Source organism: Scardinius erythrophthalmus (assembly GCF_964197995.2).
Source record: "Scardinius erythrophthalmus genome assembly, chromosome: 10".
NCBI lineage: Eukaryota > Metazoa > Chordata > Actinopteri > Cypriniformes > Leuciscidae > Scardinius > Scardinius erythrophthalmus.
Genome location: NC_138230.1, coordinates 26,442,732 through 26,457,198, shown reverse-complemented (window position 1 = coordinate 26,457,198; position 14,467 = coordinate 26,442,732). Strand labels below are relative to the sequence as shown.

General features: G+C 37.8%; 1 protein-coding gene across 5 annotated transcripts; it reads left to right on the top strand.

Annotated features, from left to right (window-relative positions):
- Positions 1 to 996: 996 nt before the first annotated feature.
- ppp1r8a (protein phosphatase 1, regulatory subunit 8a) lies at positions 997 to 9,667 on the top strand (the record flags this gene model as incomplete). 5 transcript variants are annotated; one of them, XM_081377623.1, is made up of 8 exons in its annotated part: positions 997 to 1,051; positions 1,627 to 1,687; positions 2,271 to 2,307; positions 2,548 to 2,701; positions 2,789 to 3,006; positions 4,512 to 4,656; positions 6,526 to 6,590; positions 7,967 to 9,654. In XM_081377623.1, the coding sequence occupies 4 exons, from the start codon at positions 2,860 to 2,862 to the stop codon at positions 8,330 to 8,332; spliced, it is 723 nt and encodes a 240-aa protein (XP_081233749.1). In that variant the 3' UTR covers positions 8,333 to 9,654. The 5 variants fall into 5 exon arrangements, with proteins under 5 accessions (XP_081233749.1, XP_081233748.1, XP_081233747.1 ...); XM_081377622.1 differs by lacking the exon at positions 2,271 to 2,307 and having other exon boundaries at positions 1,002 to 1,051; positions 7,967 to 9,667; XM_081377624.1 differs by lacking the exons at positions 997 to 1,051; positions 1,627 to 1,687 and adding an exon at positions 2,033 to 2,104.
- Between the last annotated feature and the right edge of the window lie 4,800 nt (positions 9,668 to 14,467).

Here is a 14,467-nt window from a genome sequence, read left to right as displayed (position 1 = left end):
GTTACTTTTTCATTACTTTTTCTCACCTGGACTGGGCTTGCTTGTTTGTTGTTTAATAACAACAGCAACAACAAAGTTCTATTTTGGCAAATGTAAAGGCCCTTTCATGTGATGTTATTAGCAGCTGAAATTTGATTGGCTGCTGGCGGCCATGGTTTTTTAGTATCGTTTTTTTGTGTCTTTGGCCCAGTTTCACAGACAGGGCTTAGATTAAGTCAGGATTAGGCCTTAGATCAATTAGGGCATTTAGGTAGCTTTTAAACATATGGTGTGCATCTTGAGACAAAAAAAGGCACTGATATATTTTAAGATATGTCAGTGCAATTTGTTTCAGTTAAAACAGCTCAAACATGCATTTTAGTCAGGGACTATAGTCTTAAACCTTGTCTGTGAAATGTGGATTGTGTGTCAAGTTTAATTAAGCTTGGACATTGCATTCAGCAGCTGTAGGTCAGCTCGTAAAAATGGGCATTTCCTTGGCAGTTAAATAACTTTGCAATGCTTCAACAAATCAAAATATTTTTGATACATTTTTGCCGGCACCGTCCCAAGCTGCAGCTGCTGCATCTGTGTGCCTATTTTGGTGAAGATCGGACCAACGGCCATGGAGGAGTTTTGAACTGTTGAACTGATTTTTAGGAACATTCAGAATGGCGTGAACGTTTTGTTGGCAGAAATAAAATAGAAGGAATGGCTCAAGGATTCTGGCTGTAGGCCTACAATAATTTTGTTTCTAGCCCTCATGGTTCCAAAGTTCTGATCCAAAAATGTAAATTGCCTTATTTAATGTAAAGCCCCACCTACTGGCAGAATACAGGAAGCAGAAGAAGATTATCAGTAGCCTACCTTCGGTGCTTGGGTCCCTAAAAACAATGGAATCGGTAACCTATGAAGGTCAGCCCAATGAGCCCATTAACTGCAAAAGGTATCGAACGAACTACAAATCCCACAATCCTTAGCGACATTCGGTAATTACCCAGTATTCCCCGCGACTGTGCAAAATGGCGGTGAATGCAAGCACAAACACAGCTGCCTTTGACTGCCCGTCATGGTGAGATGAGAAACTAATTACATCGTTATTGAAATTAAAATAAAAACATGCATGCATGCATGTTTGTGGAGCGGATGAGTAAATTATGATTGCATAAATAAAAACAATGCAACTCACTCCTATATGATCATACAGGCGCGGACAGTAACTCAATACACAGCAGCATATCAAACCACTCAGCATGAATGCATTAAAATATAGCCTATTAAAATATTTGATCTCTCTTTTATGTCTGATTTATGGTATATATAAATCCAGGGATGTGATCTAGTGATGCACGGGCGATTCCGGTGTTTAGTGTTGAATAAAGTTCATAGGTCGCATCAAGCAGATTAATCTGCCCTTATTCTACTTTGATATTATAATTTTTATATATATAGTATAAATATATAGTATTTATATAGCAAATATATAGCATTTTTGATATATAGTACATTAATCTTACTAATAAAATGCACTCATGCATTGTGCATTGAGCATATATAAATTAAACTGTTAATATGAAAGTTCTAAGAGATTAGAGAATGAATGAATTTTGTCCCATTGATTGTTTATTAAATTAAATTTAACCTCAGGGCAGGAAAACCTCCACCTGGACTCCATCTGGACGTGGTTAAAGGAGACAAATTAGTAGAGGTACGACTGTTTTAATTGAGTATAATGGAAATTATTATTATGACCCTTGAACTTTGACGTGGTGGGCTTGTTTTCACATATAAATGTTTTCTGCTGAGTCAGTAAGTTTTGGAAAATAAACAAGGTTCCAACAAGCATGGAAATGTGTAGTTGTCACACACTTTTGGAAAAGTCATGGAAATTCAATGGTGAAAATTTTGTTAAACTTCTGCTTAAAGTATGGGTGCCCAATCCTTATCCTGGAGATCTACCTACCCGCAGAGTTCAGATCTAACCCTGATCAAACACCTGTCTGTAATTATCAAGTGCTCCTGAGGATCTAAATGAGCTACTTCAGTTGTGTTTGATCAGGGTTGGAGCTGAACTTTGCAGGAAGGTAGATCTCCAGGAACAGGATTGGGCACCCCTGGCTTAAAGGTTTAGTTCTTCCAAAAATGAAAATTCTGTCATCATTTACTCACCTTCATGTTGTCAAAACTGTATAAATCACTTTTTTTTCTGTGAAACATAAAAGAAGAAGACATTTTGAGAAAACTGTTTGGTTACCAACATGCTTCAAAATATCTTATTTTGTGTTCCACAGAAGAAAGTAAGTAAATCTGGTTTGGAATGACAGGAAGGTGAGTAAATGATGACAGATTTTCTTTTTTTTTTTTTTTTTTTTACATTTTTGGGTTAACTATCAGCCGTCTCTGAAATTGGCTGTACTATCAATTTGAACTTTTATTTGAAGATAAATGAACGTTGACCCCATAATAATGGTATTAATACTTTTGTGTCAAACTCATTTGAATATTGTTGGTGTCATATTGTTATATGTCTTAATAACCCAGACTATATATCCTTCTTGTCATCTGCAGAAGTTGATTATTGATGAGAAGAAGTTCTATCTGTTTGGGAGGAACCCCGACCAATGTGATTTTACAATAGACCACCAGTCATGCTCGCGTGTCCATGCGGCGCTGGTCTACCACAGACACCTTAAGAGGGTCTTTCTCATCGACCTCAACAGCAGTGAGTGCAGCTCCGCAGAAGACACAAATGTAACATTCTCAACAGAATTGTTTACCTTTCATCTTATCTTGATTTATCCTTTTTTAGCCCATGGCACATTTCTGGGCAGAATTCGCCTTGAGCCCAACAAACCTCAGCAGGTGCCCATCGACTCGACCATGTCGTTTGGGGCGTCCACACGAGTGTACACGCTGAGAGAGAAGCCTCAGACACAGAGCGGCTCGGCTGCAGGAGACAGTAAAGGAGTGGAGGATGAGGAGCTGAAGGGATTGCTGGGACTGCCAGAGGAAGAGACAGAGCTGGAGGTGTGTGTGTCTGTGTGAATGAGTCACATACAGCTGACCTCATGGTAAATGATGCTCTTTAGTGGTCAGACTGTTATTAATTACTTTTTGGGTGTTTTCACACTGGCACTTTAGTTCGAGACGGGGCATGAAAAACTAGTAATGTGAAAGCTGTCACACAGACCCGGGAGCGCACCAGTGTAAACGAATATCTGTAGAATACGCCTGTTGGAGGTGGTCTGTTTTCGGTTGCACAGGAACTGTGGCGCGATTCGCATAAATGTGAATGCAACTCGAACTCAGGCGAATACTTGCTAAGCAAGTAAAGTAAATGCACGTACATTTTAGTCAATGATGACGAAAATAGGTGGAAATAAACTCGGAGATATGACTCGAGGATTCTGTCTCTCTTAAAATAATTTAGTTTCTAACCTATATGGTTCAAAAGTTCGATCCAAAATGTACATTTCCTTTATAGCGCCACCTACTGGCAGAATACAGATAGAAGAAGAAGAAGATTATCAGTACCTTTGGTCCTTGGGCCCCTAAAAACAATGGAATCAGTAACCTATGCAGGTCAGCCCAATGAACCCATTAAATGCATGAGGTATCGAACAAACTACAAATCCCACAATCCTTAGTGACATCCGGTAATTGTTAAAAGTGCTGATGATTTACCTTGGATGCAAGCGAGAGTGAGTGCGCAGTGTATTTGTGCATAGTGAGTGCAATCAGAGCAGCAAATGAACGCCTCGTAGTCCGCTCTCTCGTTAAAATAGTCGGTTTGCAAGCAGCAGAAAGCCGCTTTCATGCAATGCACATTCGGTAAACGCAAGTGTCATTCACTCTGCTATACTTAATAGTAGCAAATTGATAAAAAATACAATATATTGACCCGTATCCTGTTTTCTATCATGCAGTGTTCACTTTTGTGATCATGTAAGGTGCACCTGGGTTGAATAGAATCAAGTTGGCTGTGAAACCAGACTAACGCAGCTTGTTTCTGATATAAACTAAACAGAATTGCAAGGTCATATCTTACAATTCAATTAAATGGAGGGGGATTATTAGGAGGCCATGGCTGATAAGGGCAAATGGAGGTAATTTTGTTTCAATTGCTTATTCTAAAAAAAAAAATTAGGAAAAATGTCACCTTTTTCACCTTTCCAGAGTTTGCAGGTATAAAATGTACGGACTGCGTGTCACCCCAATTATTCTAGAATGATTAATTCTTTTCAAATTCAATGTTTCAAATTCAAATTCATTTATTCTCAATGTATGCAGGTCTAATGTATGTATTGTACATTCAAAATACAACATGTCTATACTGATGTTGCAGATATATTCATGCAAATGAATCAAACGTGTGTCAGTTTAATCAGATATTTGTCATTGCATGTTAAATGTGCTTACGTGAAATCCCGTATGTAACACGCTTGATGCAAAATATAGAAGTGTCACTGGAATTTCATGTGGTTAATTCCTAGTTTTCTGAATGCCCCCCCCCCCCCCCCCCCCCCCCCCAGAACCTGACTGAATTCAACACGGCTCATAACAAACGCATTTCTACACTCACCATTGAGGAAGGAAACCTGGAGATCCAGAGACCCAAGAGGAAAAGGAGAAGCTCACGAGTGTCTTTTAGTGAAGAAGAGGAGATCATAAACCCAGGTACACAAACAACTACTCATAGAATATAAATATAAATGTAGATTGCTGTTCAAAAGTTTGGGCTCAGTAAGAATTTAAGGAAAGAAATTGATACTTTTATTCAACAAGAATGCATTAAATTGAGCTAAAGTGACAAAGACATTTATAATTTTAGGAAAAAAAGAAAAGAAATATTTTAAATAAATGCTGTTCTTTTGAACTTTCTATCAAGGTATCTTGATAACATGTTTATTAATAAAATAATAATCACAGAGGGCCAAATGTGTTTTTTTTTAAGAAGAATTTTAATTTTTCATTTTAAGAAGAGTGCTATGCAAACACTAGTTGTATATCATTTGAAAGCACTGCGGAAGCAGGAAAGATGCATGAACATTCATTTGCGTTAATGTTATGTTTAGTTTTTCCTAAAACCCACCCCATTCAGACATTAATACACAAATGTGGACATGTCCACATTCTAACACTGCATACAGTGGGCTTAATCAGCTCGCCATTTTTCAGCAAATTTAGTTCACAAACTGAACTAAATATAATTTTCATTTACAATAAATCTTAAAATTTTGCATTAGTAACTTACTTTTTGCGCCAATAGTCGTGTGGGCACTATATCGGGTTCTTCGTTTTTAGTCTGATGTGAATTCAATGAATTGTTAACTAGAAACTCACTCCGACCTGATCATGTCGTTCCAAACCTGAAAGACTCTCGTTCATCACGACATGTTTTTGAAATGTAGGAGTAAAAAGTATATGTTGCTTTAGAATGTAGTAAAGTAAAAGTTTCTCAACATAAAATTTCTCCTATAAAGTACAGATACTTGCAGAATGTACTTAAGCACAGTAACAAAGTAAAAAATACTAAATTACTGTCCACCACTATGGAACCCCTGAACCGCAATGTAAAAAAAATAAATAATAATTTGACAATGACGAGAATACACATAGCATTTCGAGAGTATTCTGAGAGTAAAGTAAAAATATTTCGAGATGAAAGTCGAAACATTACGAAGATAAAGTCGTAATATTAATAAAGTATATATAATAGTCAAAATTACGAGAATACAGTCTTTCGTAAAAGGTTTTTTTTTTTTTTTTAAGAAATGCGCTTGTGAAGTCGAACTGCCTCGGGCATGGATCTAAACATAATAGTAGCTTTTTACTTTTATTTGGGCTTTCAATAAAATTAAATTCTACAGGTGCTAATCTACCTAAAAAAAACCCCTCAAACAATCTATATTGTTAAAAGTGCTATATAAATGAAGGTGACTTGACTTTTGATTTGTCTTAGGATTTTACAAAATATACTGCGCCAGGCGAAAACACTTTTCAGACTGGATGGAGGGAGCCAGCTTTATATCTGAGAAAATCACGGGATTCGGTACCTCCTCCGGCGGAGTCTTCATCGTCTATAGGCAACGCCATCTGGGTCGAGAATACTTAACAATAACCGTACTGTCTCCCTCTTCACTGTAAATCCTTTCTGGATACATTTTAAGTGCATCATTCTGTATCCAATCATTTGGCCGGATCCCGTGGTTTCCTCAGATATAAAGCTGGCTACATCCAGTCTGAAAAGTGTTTGTTTTTTTGCCTGTAAAGTCTATTACGGTGCAGTACATTTTGTAAAATCCTAAGACAAATGGTAATGCCATGTTGGTAGATTAGTATCCGTAGAATTTCCTTTTGTTGAAAGCTTCTATGGAAGACTCGTTATTTCGACTTTATTAGCAAAATATTTCGACTTTATTTCATTTTTTTTGGAATGACTTTATATGAGACTTTATATGATTTTATATAAGTCTTTATATGCTCTCTTCTCTCATTCTTTGTTCATGTTGGGTCTTTTGTTAAAAAGCTCTTCTCTTTCCACAGAGGATGTGGACCCTTCTGTAGGACGCTTCAGAAACATGGTGCAGACAGCTGTTGTTCCTATTAAGGTACATTCATTGGCCTGCTGGTTTGCGTCGTTGTTTTAGCTTGTCATCATTGATTTTAATGGATTTGCGAACAGCCGTTCTCTCAATTCAATTTAAGTTGTTTGTTGCATGGCTCGCAATCAGGAAATTGCATAATGCGGGAGTAATGGCTTCTAAAAGGCTTCCTCATAGTCTGACTCGTCATATCTATCTCATATCTTTGGATGCCTTTAGGCCTTTGTCTTTCCTTGCAATAGCTTCTTTTCTTTTCTTTTCATGCTACTTAGGGCTGTTAAAGGGGTCCTATAATGCCCCTTTCAGAAGATGTTAAATAAGTCTCTGATGCCCCCAGAGTGTGTATGTGACGTTTTAGCTCAAAATACCCCACAGATATTTTTTTGCACCTTTTTTTGTATGCGTCCCTTTAAATGCAAATGAGCTGCTGCTCCCGACACAGAGGGCGGAGCTTCAAGAGCTCCTGTGTGTTAGCAGCTCCGATTACCTCACACAGAAGCCCTGAATATTTCAAAACGTTTAGCCTTTTATGTTCATTATACAAAGATGGAGAGACTCAAGAAGTGACAACATGTAGAATGAAACAGGACATTTCGGAATGGTTAGTTGATGAATTTATGTAGCTGATGTGGAGTTAACTGTCATCTATAAAGGTCCTTTCACACTGGACGCGATTTTGACGCACAAATAATTCACGCGATGGTTTTATTTTTTGATCAGCTGTTTGTGTAATGAGCACTTCCACACCGAACGCGAATGTGCTGCGGCGAAAAAACGACTTTTATTTTTTCCGCTTCGGTGCCGATTTATTTTATTTTTTTAATTTTGCGGCGACAGAAAAGGCTTCAGCCAATCGCATACTACAAGGACAATGATTGTGTGGCGTAGCATTGCCAACCAACTCGGTTATCACGACTGTGAGTATGTTGTGTGATAGTTTTCGTCGTTGTATAGTCCTGTGCTGTGTTGGCTAGAAGGCTAAACTGCATTTAGGATAGAAGGCTAATCGTCAAAGATAGAGATAGAGACCGTGTTTACGCAGCTCATGTGATGGGTTTTGACACGAACTATTCGCACACGAACTATTCGCTTTTTCGTTAAGCATCCGGTGTGAAAGGGCCTTAAATCGCGCACCCCGAGGTGGGGTTTATGTAAATTTTAGGGTTACTGATGTCACCAACCCACGAAGAAGCTCATTGTAGTCACCAGCCGTTTGTTGTAGTCCTTAAAAAGCGATTACTGTAAAAGAAAATACCTCCCTTTCCTTTGAGCTTTGAGCGTCGTAACTTTGCAGCAACATTACAGGAGCTAACTACAATTAAAAAAGTGAAATCATAATCAACCACCCCTTTAAAGATTTTTTTTTTTTTTCTTTACCGCAGAAAAAGAAACTGGAAAGCCACAGCACGCTGGGATTGGACGAAAGCGTAGCACGTCGGTTACAGAACTTCCCCCTCAGTGCTGGGCTCTACGGCGACCTGCCACCCACCAGTCACGAGGCAGGCGGACAAGGGGGCGGAGGTCAGGGAGGAGGGGCATCTGCCATCATGGGTGGGATGCCTTTGCCCTTCCCCAACCCCGCGCCAGAGGTGGATATCTCGCCCACAACAGTGCAGCCCCCCGCTATGTTAAACCCCACCCCTGCTCCTGGACCCTATTCGGCCGAGCCACTCAACGAGCCGCGCAAGAAAAAATATGCCAAGGAGGCGTGGCCTGGCAAAAAGCCCACCCCCTCCCTGCTGATTTAACATGCCGTTTCGCTACTCAACAGGATAAACACAACCAACAAATGACAGATTTGAAGATTACATCTTGGATTTCATTTGAAGTTATTGGTTCCAAACTTTATACTTGCAACATTTCTGATACATACTTCAAATACATAATTCTACCTGTGACTGGTTGAGGCATTAATATGAGGGTTAATCATGGTCTGGCGTCTGAAGTTGACACTATAAACTCTGATTGGATCTGTTGGGAAGAGGGAATGTCACAAAGAAATATTTAGTTATAATTCCAACCCACAATTGGAAGGGAAAAAAATTCCTTTCAATTAAATTGTATATAATTTATCAAAATGGAAGTACAACATGATGTTTAAACACATTAGTGAGGATGTTTGGAGAAAATGTTTAATTATGACATTTTGTAAATTTCATTTACTTAATGCTAAATTTAATAACCCAGACATGTTTTTTTTTTTAGGCTTAATGGTAATCCTGGCCAACATGTCAACGTACAACACGACCAGTTAAAAGTTTGGAATGATTAGGTTGTTTTAAAACTACTTTTGAAAGAAGTCTCTTATGCTTACCAAGGCATTTATTTGATCAAAAATACATTGAAAATAGTAACAGTACTGTGAAATATTATTACAATTATAACTACGTTTAGTGTATTTGATCAATTAAATTTAGTGTCTTGCTGAGCATAAGAAATTTCTTTCAAAAACATTTAAAGAAATCTAATTTATTCCAAACTCACAGGTTGATTGTTTCAGGCTTTCCTGAGAGAAATGTCGACCGACTAGAGTAGGAAAGTTTGGACCAGATTCAGTAGATATGAGTACACTGCGTTTTACTGACATGTATTTAATACATACATTTAGCTTTTTTTTTTTTTTTAAAGCCTATAAGAGCTTATTCCCTGCGCAAACATGCCACAGAATTTGCAACTGAACGTATTTGACGTACAAACCAAATGTTACATTATGAAATGTAAAGCTATAGGAATTAAGTCTGTCCGTTTGAGCAAAGTGTTTAATCTATTTCACTGTTATCATGAGGCAGATTGTATTACAAATAGGACATTTTTTTATGAAATGGTTCAGAATACTGAGCATTGACTTATAGAGAGAAATACAAACTCAACATCAAACTGACAAAGAGAGAACAGACGATTTGTGTCTAAACGCTGGGAGTTGCCTTGTAATGTGAACTTTTGTTTAACGTTTTTATATATATTTTTTATATCTGAATGTGATGCACTTGAGTGAAAAGCACAGATGAAAAAGACTAAACATGAAAAGATTGTTGGATTATTTGTCTAATAAACAGTATTCCTCGCCCTTAACATGCTTTGATAATAGGTGGGTTCTTTTCTCCTTCTTCTTCAAGAGACTCTATGTAGAATTCAGAAACCCTTGTCATCTAGTATGACCAACTAACAGTTAGCTATGTAGCAATCAGTCTTACTTTTTGATGTCAAATTAGACCAATTTGCATTTTTAAGTAACTGACTTCAAAAAAAAGTTGATGACCACCGAGTTTATGCAACCGGCCCAGTGGAAAAAAAAAGAAAAGAAAATTCTGTCATCATTTACTCATCCTCAAGTTGTTCTAAACATGAACACAAAAGAAGATATTTTGAAGAATGTCGGTAACCGAACAGTTGATGGGCCCCATTGACTTCCATAGTATTTTTTTCTATACTATAGAAGTCAATGAAAACATCAACTGTTTGGTTACCCGTATTTTTTATTTTGTGTTCAGCAGAAGAAAGAAACACGTACAGGTTTGGAACAAGTTGAGGGTGAGTAGCCTAAATGATGACATAATTAAACATTTTGGGTGAACTATTCCTTTAAAAGAAAGCAGCAGTCAAGAAAGCATCTGATTATAGCCATGTGGATATGTTTGCACAAGCTCTGCGATTTACTGGCATCATTCCGACAGATTAGGAAATTAAAATGATAGTTACTATAAATTTGATACTAGGTATAGCTATGTGAGACTATCCCCTTTATTTGCATGACACAACATTACGTACAGAATAGCTCTTTCGGCATTATCCTGAACATTGTATAAGTTTCGTGTGTCAGAATGAAAGAGGTTCTCAGGAGCTCATGCACATACTTTTGATTTTCTAGGCAAAAACGTCTTAATAGACAACCTAGGAAGTCGAGGATGGTGGGGTTTTTTTGTTTCGTTACAAGCTGTTCACTCATTAGCAAATTATATTTAAAAAGAACAATTACTAAATGAAAATATTACATATAGCAGCTTTAAGAAATTCACCAACATTGTACAATGGGTGTGGGTGGTGTAGAAAACTGTCCCAAGTCAAACCGGGTCTGTATATTCTGATTAGAAATCTCTAATCTGATGGTAGAAATCTCTGGGATTTTTTCCTATCCTAATCAAAAATCATAAACCTCTGATCACTTAGAGAATGTAATTGCAGACTTGTTCAAGGTATTAAATAGCCTACTTTGCAATTTTCGCAATTATTGAGTAATTTGACACTCTTCGGGATGATGAGTGATGAACAGTTTTCCATTGTTTGAAATCCACAAAAGCCTTCAATGTAGAGAGGATAAGTAATGAAGTTTGTCCACTAGAGGGTAATGTGTGACAAAGCTGTCTGTGGGCTTCACATTCAACACACAAATGCATGTAGGCTACAGCCAATGCCAAGATGTGAAAAAGCTGCAAATGGGAAAGATCTTTTCAGGGTTTTGACAAGCTAAATCCATTCATTCAAACTGCAATTTTCCTTTAATATTAACAAAAAAGAAAGTAGGCTAAAAAGAAGAAGAATATAATTAATGAAAAAAGATTCATATGCACTCTAATTAGCATTTAGGTTCTTCATATGGAAGGATATTGCATTTCTTTTATTGCTAAATTCGCACACAATATCGCTCTTAGTTCCCGCGTTCAAGGTCTCAGCTGCCCTGTCATTGTTTCGGCAGAGTGTCTTTGTGTCCCACTAGGGGTCTCGCGCGCTCCTCTATGACTGTACTGTCTCACTGGCGCGGATAAATGGCACCTCATTAATCAAATGTGCATGAGTGCGCTCAGGTTGCCATGGCAATAATTATCAGAGCTGCCTAATTAACTTTCTCAATTGCTTAATGATATACGACCCTATGAACTCCCCTCTGTTTCTTTCCTCTCTATAATTCGTGCTGGGTTTTTTTTTTTCTTCATTTTTTTTCCCTTTCCATTCTCGCTGTTAACCCGTGACCACCATTTTATGAGAATAAAACAGGAACAGATTGCCAGTAACACTGATGTTAAAGTTGAGTCCACTTCCAGCTCTGACTTTATGTAGTATAGGCTACCACACTGCTGCGACAACAGGTGGGAAAAATACAGCTATAAACGATGAAATACAGCTGTAGGCTACTATTAAATTACATATTGTGTTATGGAGAAATCTCGCTAATGTGGGTTTGGTACAGATAGCTACGCATCATGTAGCCTGGTCACGCGTCTGTTGATTTACAGAAAATTATAGTATTTTAAACTCGTCCCTCAGTGTGTAGAAGAAAGAAAAATGTAATGTCATGGATTATTTGTCACTATAATAACTTGTTACTTGTCTAAATCTTCATTTTAAGATGGGTCTACTTTGTATGAAGGAACTGGTTATTATGGGACATATGCTGCAGTCACGTTATAGGCTATGTGGAATTTAGGCTACTTAAAGGTTCACCCCAAAATGAAAAATCTGTCATCATTTACTCACCCGCCTCACGTTGTTCCAAACATGTATACATTTCTTTGTTCTGCTGAACACAAAGGAAGATATTTTGAAGAATGTTTTTAACTAAACAGTTGTTGGGCACCATTGACTTCCATTGTACGGGAAAAAATACTATGGGAGACTATGTGTGTGTCTGTGTTAGGGGGTGGGAAATTACAGTTCAGTGCATCTGAGAGCAGAGGGTACCAAATACCAAGAGAAAAGAAAAGAAAAGAAAAGAAAAGAAAAGAAAAGAAAAGAAAAGAAAAGAAAAATGAAAGTATTTGTAGGGCTGTGAATGTTAATTAGTTAAAGTATTTCAAACAAAAACTTTTTTTAATAAATAAAAAATATATAATGAATTGAATAAATATGCAAAATATTCAATTTGAAAATCTGTGATAATATAGCCTACTAACCTCCTTATTTTTCAACGCAGAGGTAAGCTATTTCCTGTTAATGTGCAAGACTTCTGATTCAATATGTAAATAACTGGAAGAAGAGCAAGTGCTGCAATGGTAAAACTGTTAGTGCTGCAAACCAGTGTTTACGATTAATGATTATAAAGGTGATCGAATGTGTTTACATACCAGCTCAAGGGAACTTTTCTGGAAAGTTTTCTTTGGCTTGTAAACACCTTCGAACATTGGTGTGTGGCGATTATGTAACAGGTAGGTGAGTCTCCACCTTCTTTGACATGGAAATCCGGTTAGTTTATTGTGTTCAGTCCGTTGAGGTTAGACGCAAGTAATAACATGAACACACTGGAGAGCTGTGTTATATTGAAGTTGTAATTCTAATTCTAATTGAAAGCAACACTGACACTGTTTATGTTTAATACTGTAAAGTTGCTTGCTTTAAAACAATCAATTGTATAAGTGCTATACATAAACATGACTTGATTGCAGAGCTTGTGCAAATATATCTACATCGCTATGATCAGATGCTTTCTTAACTGCTGTTTTCTCATAGTCACTTTTGTTGTGTTTATTGTGTTATTGAGTGGAACGCTCGCAGCGCATATCGTATTCACATACTCATCTAATTGACACTCTCATCAGACAACACCGGGATGTGAAGCGTAAGCAGATCGTAATTGTATGAAAGAGAGTGTCCAAATTCATTCGAATTAGCCACCAATTTGGCGAAACGTATGTATGTTGCGCTAAAAATGTCTGTGCTCGCTCTTACGTTAAAAATAAGTGGGCAGAGAAAAGATACACTGTCAATTTACTGTAATAAAATGAAAAATTTCCAGATAATATTTTAAGAATTGCGTTGGCATTCACTACTGCAACAGTATCAAAGCTAATTATTTTAATTTGCAATAAACATGTTATCTTGTCATCGGATGCCCATTTTCCACAAGCTGGTATGATTCTTTAGGGTCTTCATGGTTGTGTCAAACAACACCCTTTTTACCTCCTCAAAAACAGCTCTGTTCACAGTGATCTGTTTCGGTTCATGTCTCTTTAAATGATAATGAGCAACTGCTCACCCCACCCCTCTCTTCCGTGGGGCGTGTCGACACAAGACATGTAAATTGCTGCCTTGGTGGACAGTATACAAATAGCTGAGGGTGGAAATATGCTAATATGGGACAGTCAGTCAGTGGTCGTGGGCGGAGCATGAGCAATATGACATCATATTGCTCAGAAAATCCAAACAGCTTGATTATTGAGAGTGTTCAGACTTTTAGAGTTTTTTCATTGTATGGTGGTTGTGTCCACACACTGCAAAGACACATTTATATGCAAAGTGAATTTTGCATGTGATGACCCCTTTAACACACTTTATTTTTCTCACACAGTATAAATGGATCATTGTAGATTAAAATATATAGCAGTCCTCACAAGGGGATCACAATATTTTGGGTTCCAAGGCATCAAAAGTTTGAAAACTCCTACTGTAGAGGGGACCCCTTCATCACATGGCCTGGGGACAATGTCAACAACAGTCAACAGTCCTGTATTAGGAGAGTAAAATCAGTTACAATGTATTACAAATATTTCTACTTTTGTAACAGTGTGTTGATCAGATGAACCATTTAAGTGTTTCCTTATAGTGATGAAGCACACCTGAAATCTAAATTATCGTCTGTGGTAATCGGCATTTTTCCAACATACAGACATTAGGTTGAAACAACCCTTTAATATTCTCAAGTCCTCGTGCGAATCTCTACGAATCTCTGTAACTATGTGTGTATGAGTGATGAGCGCCCGGGGCTGCAGGTGACCTCGCGTGACAGGTTGACTGAAGGGGCCGGTGAAGGCCTGTCATCTCCTGTTCACTCACTCAGTGTCTGACGCAGCCAGGCAGAACTCTGCACAACACCTGCTGACATTCACGCTGGCCCTGTGCCTTCATGTCATACACACTACCGTCAGGATGCACTCGTAAGGTTACACGCTTCT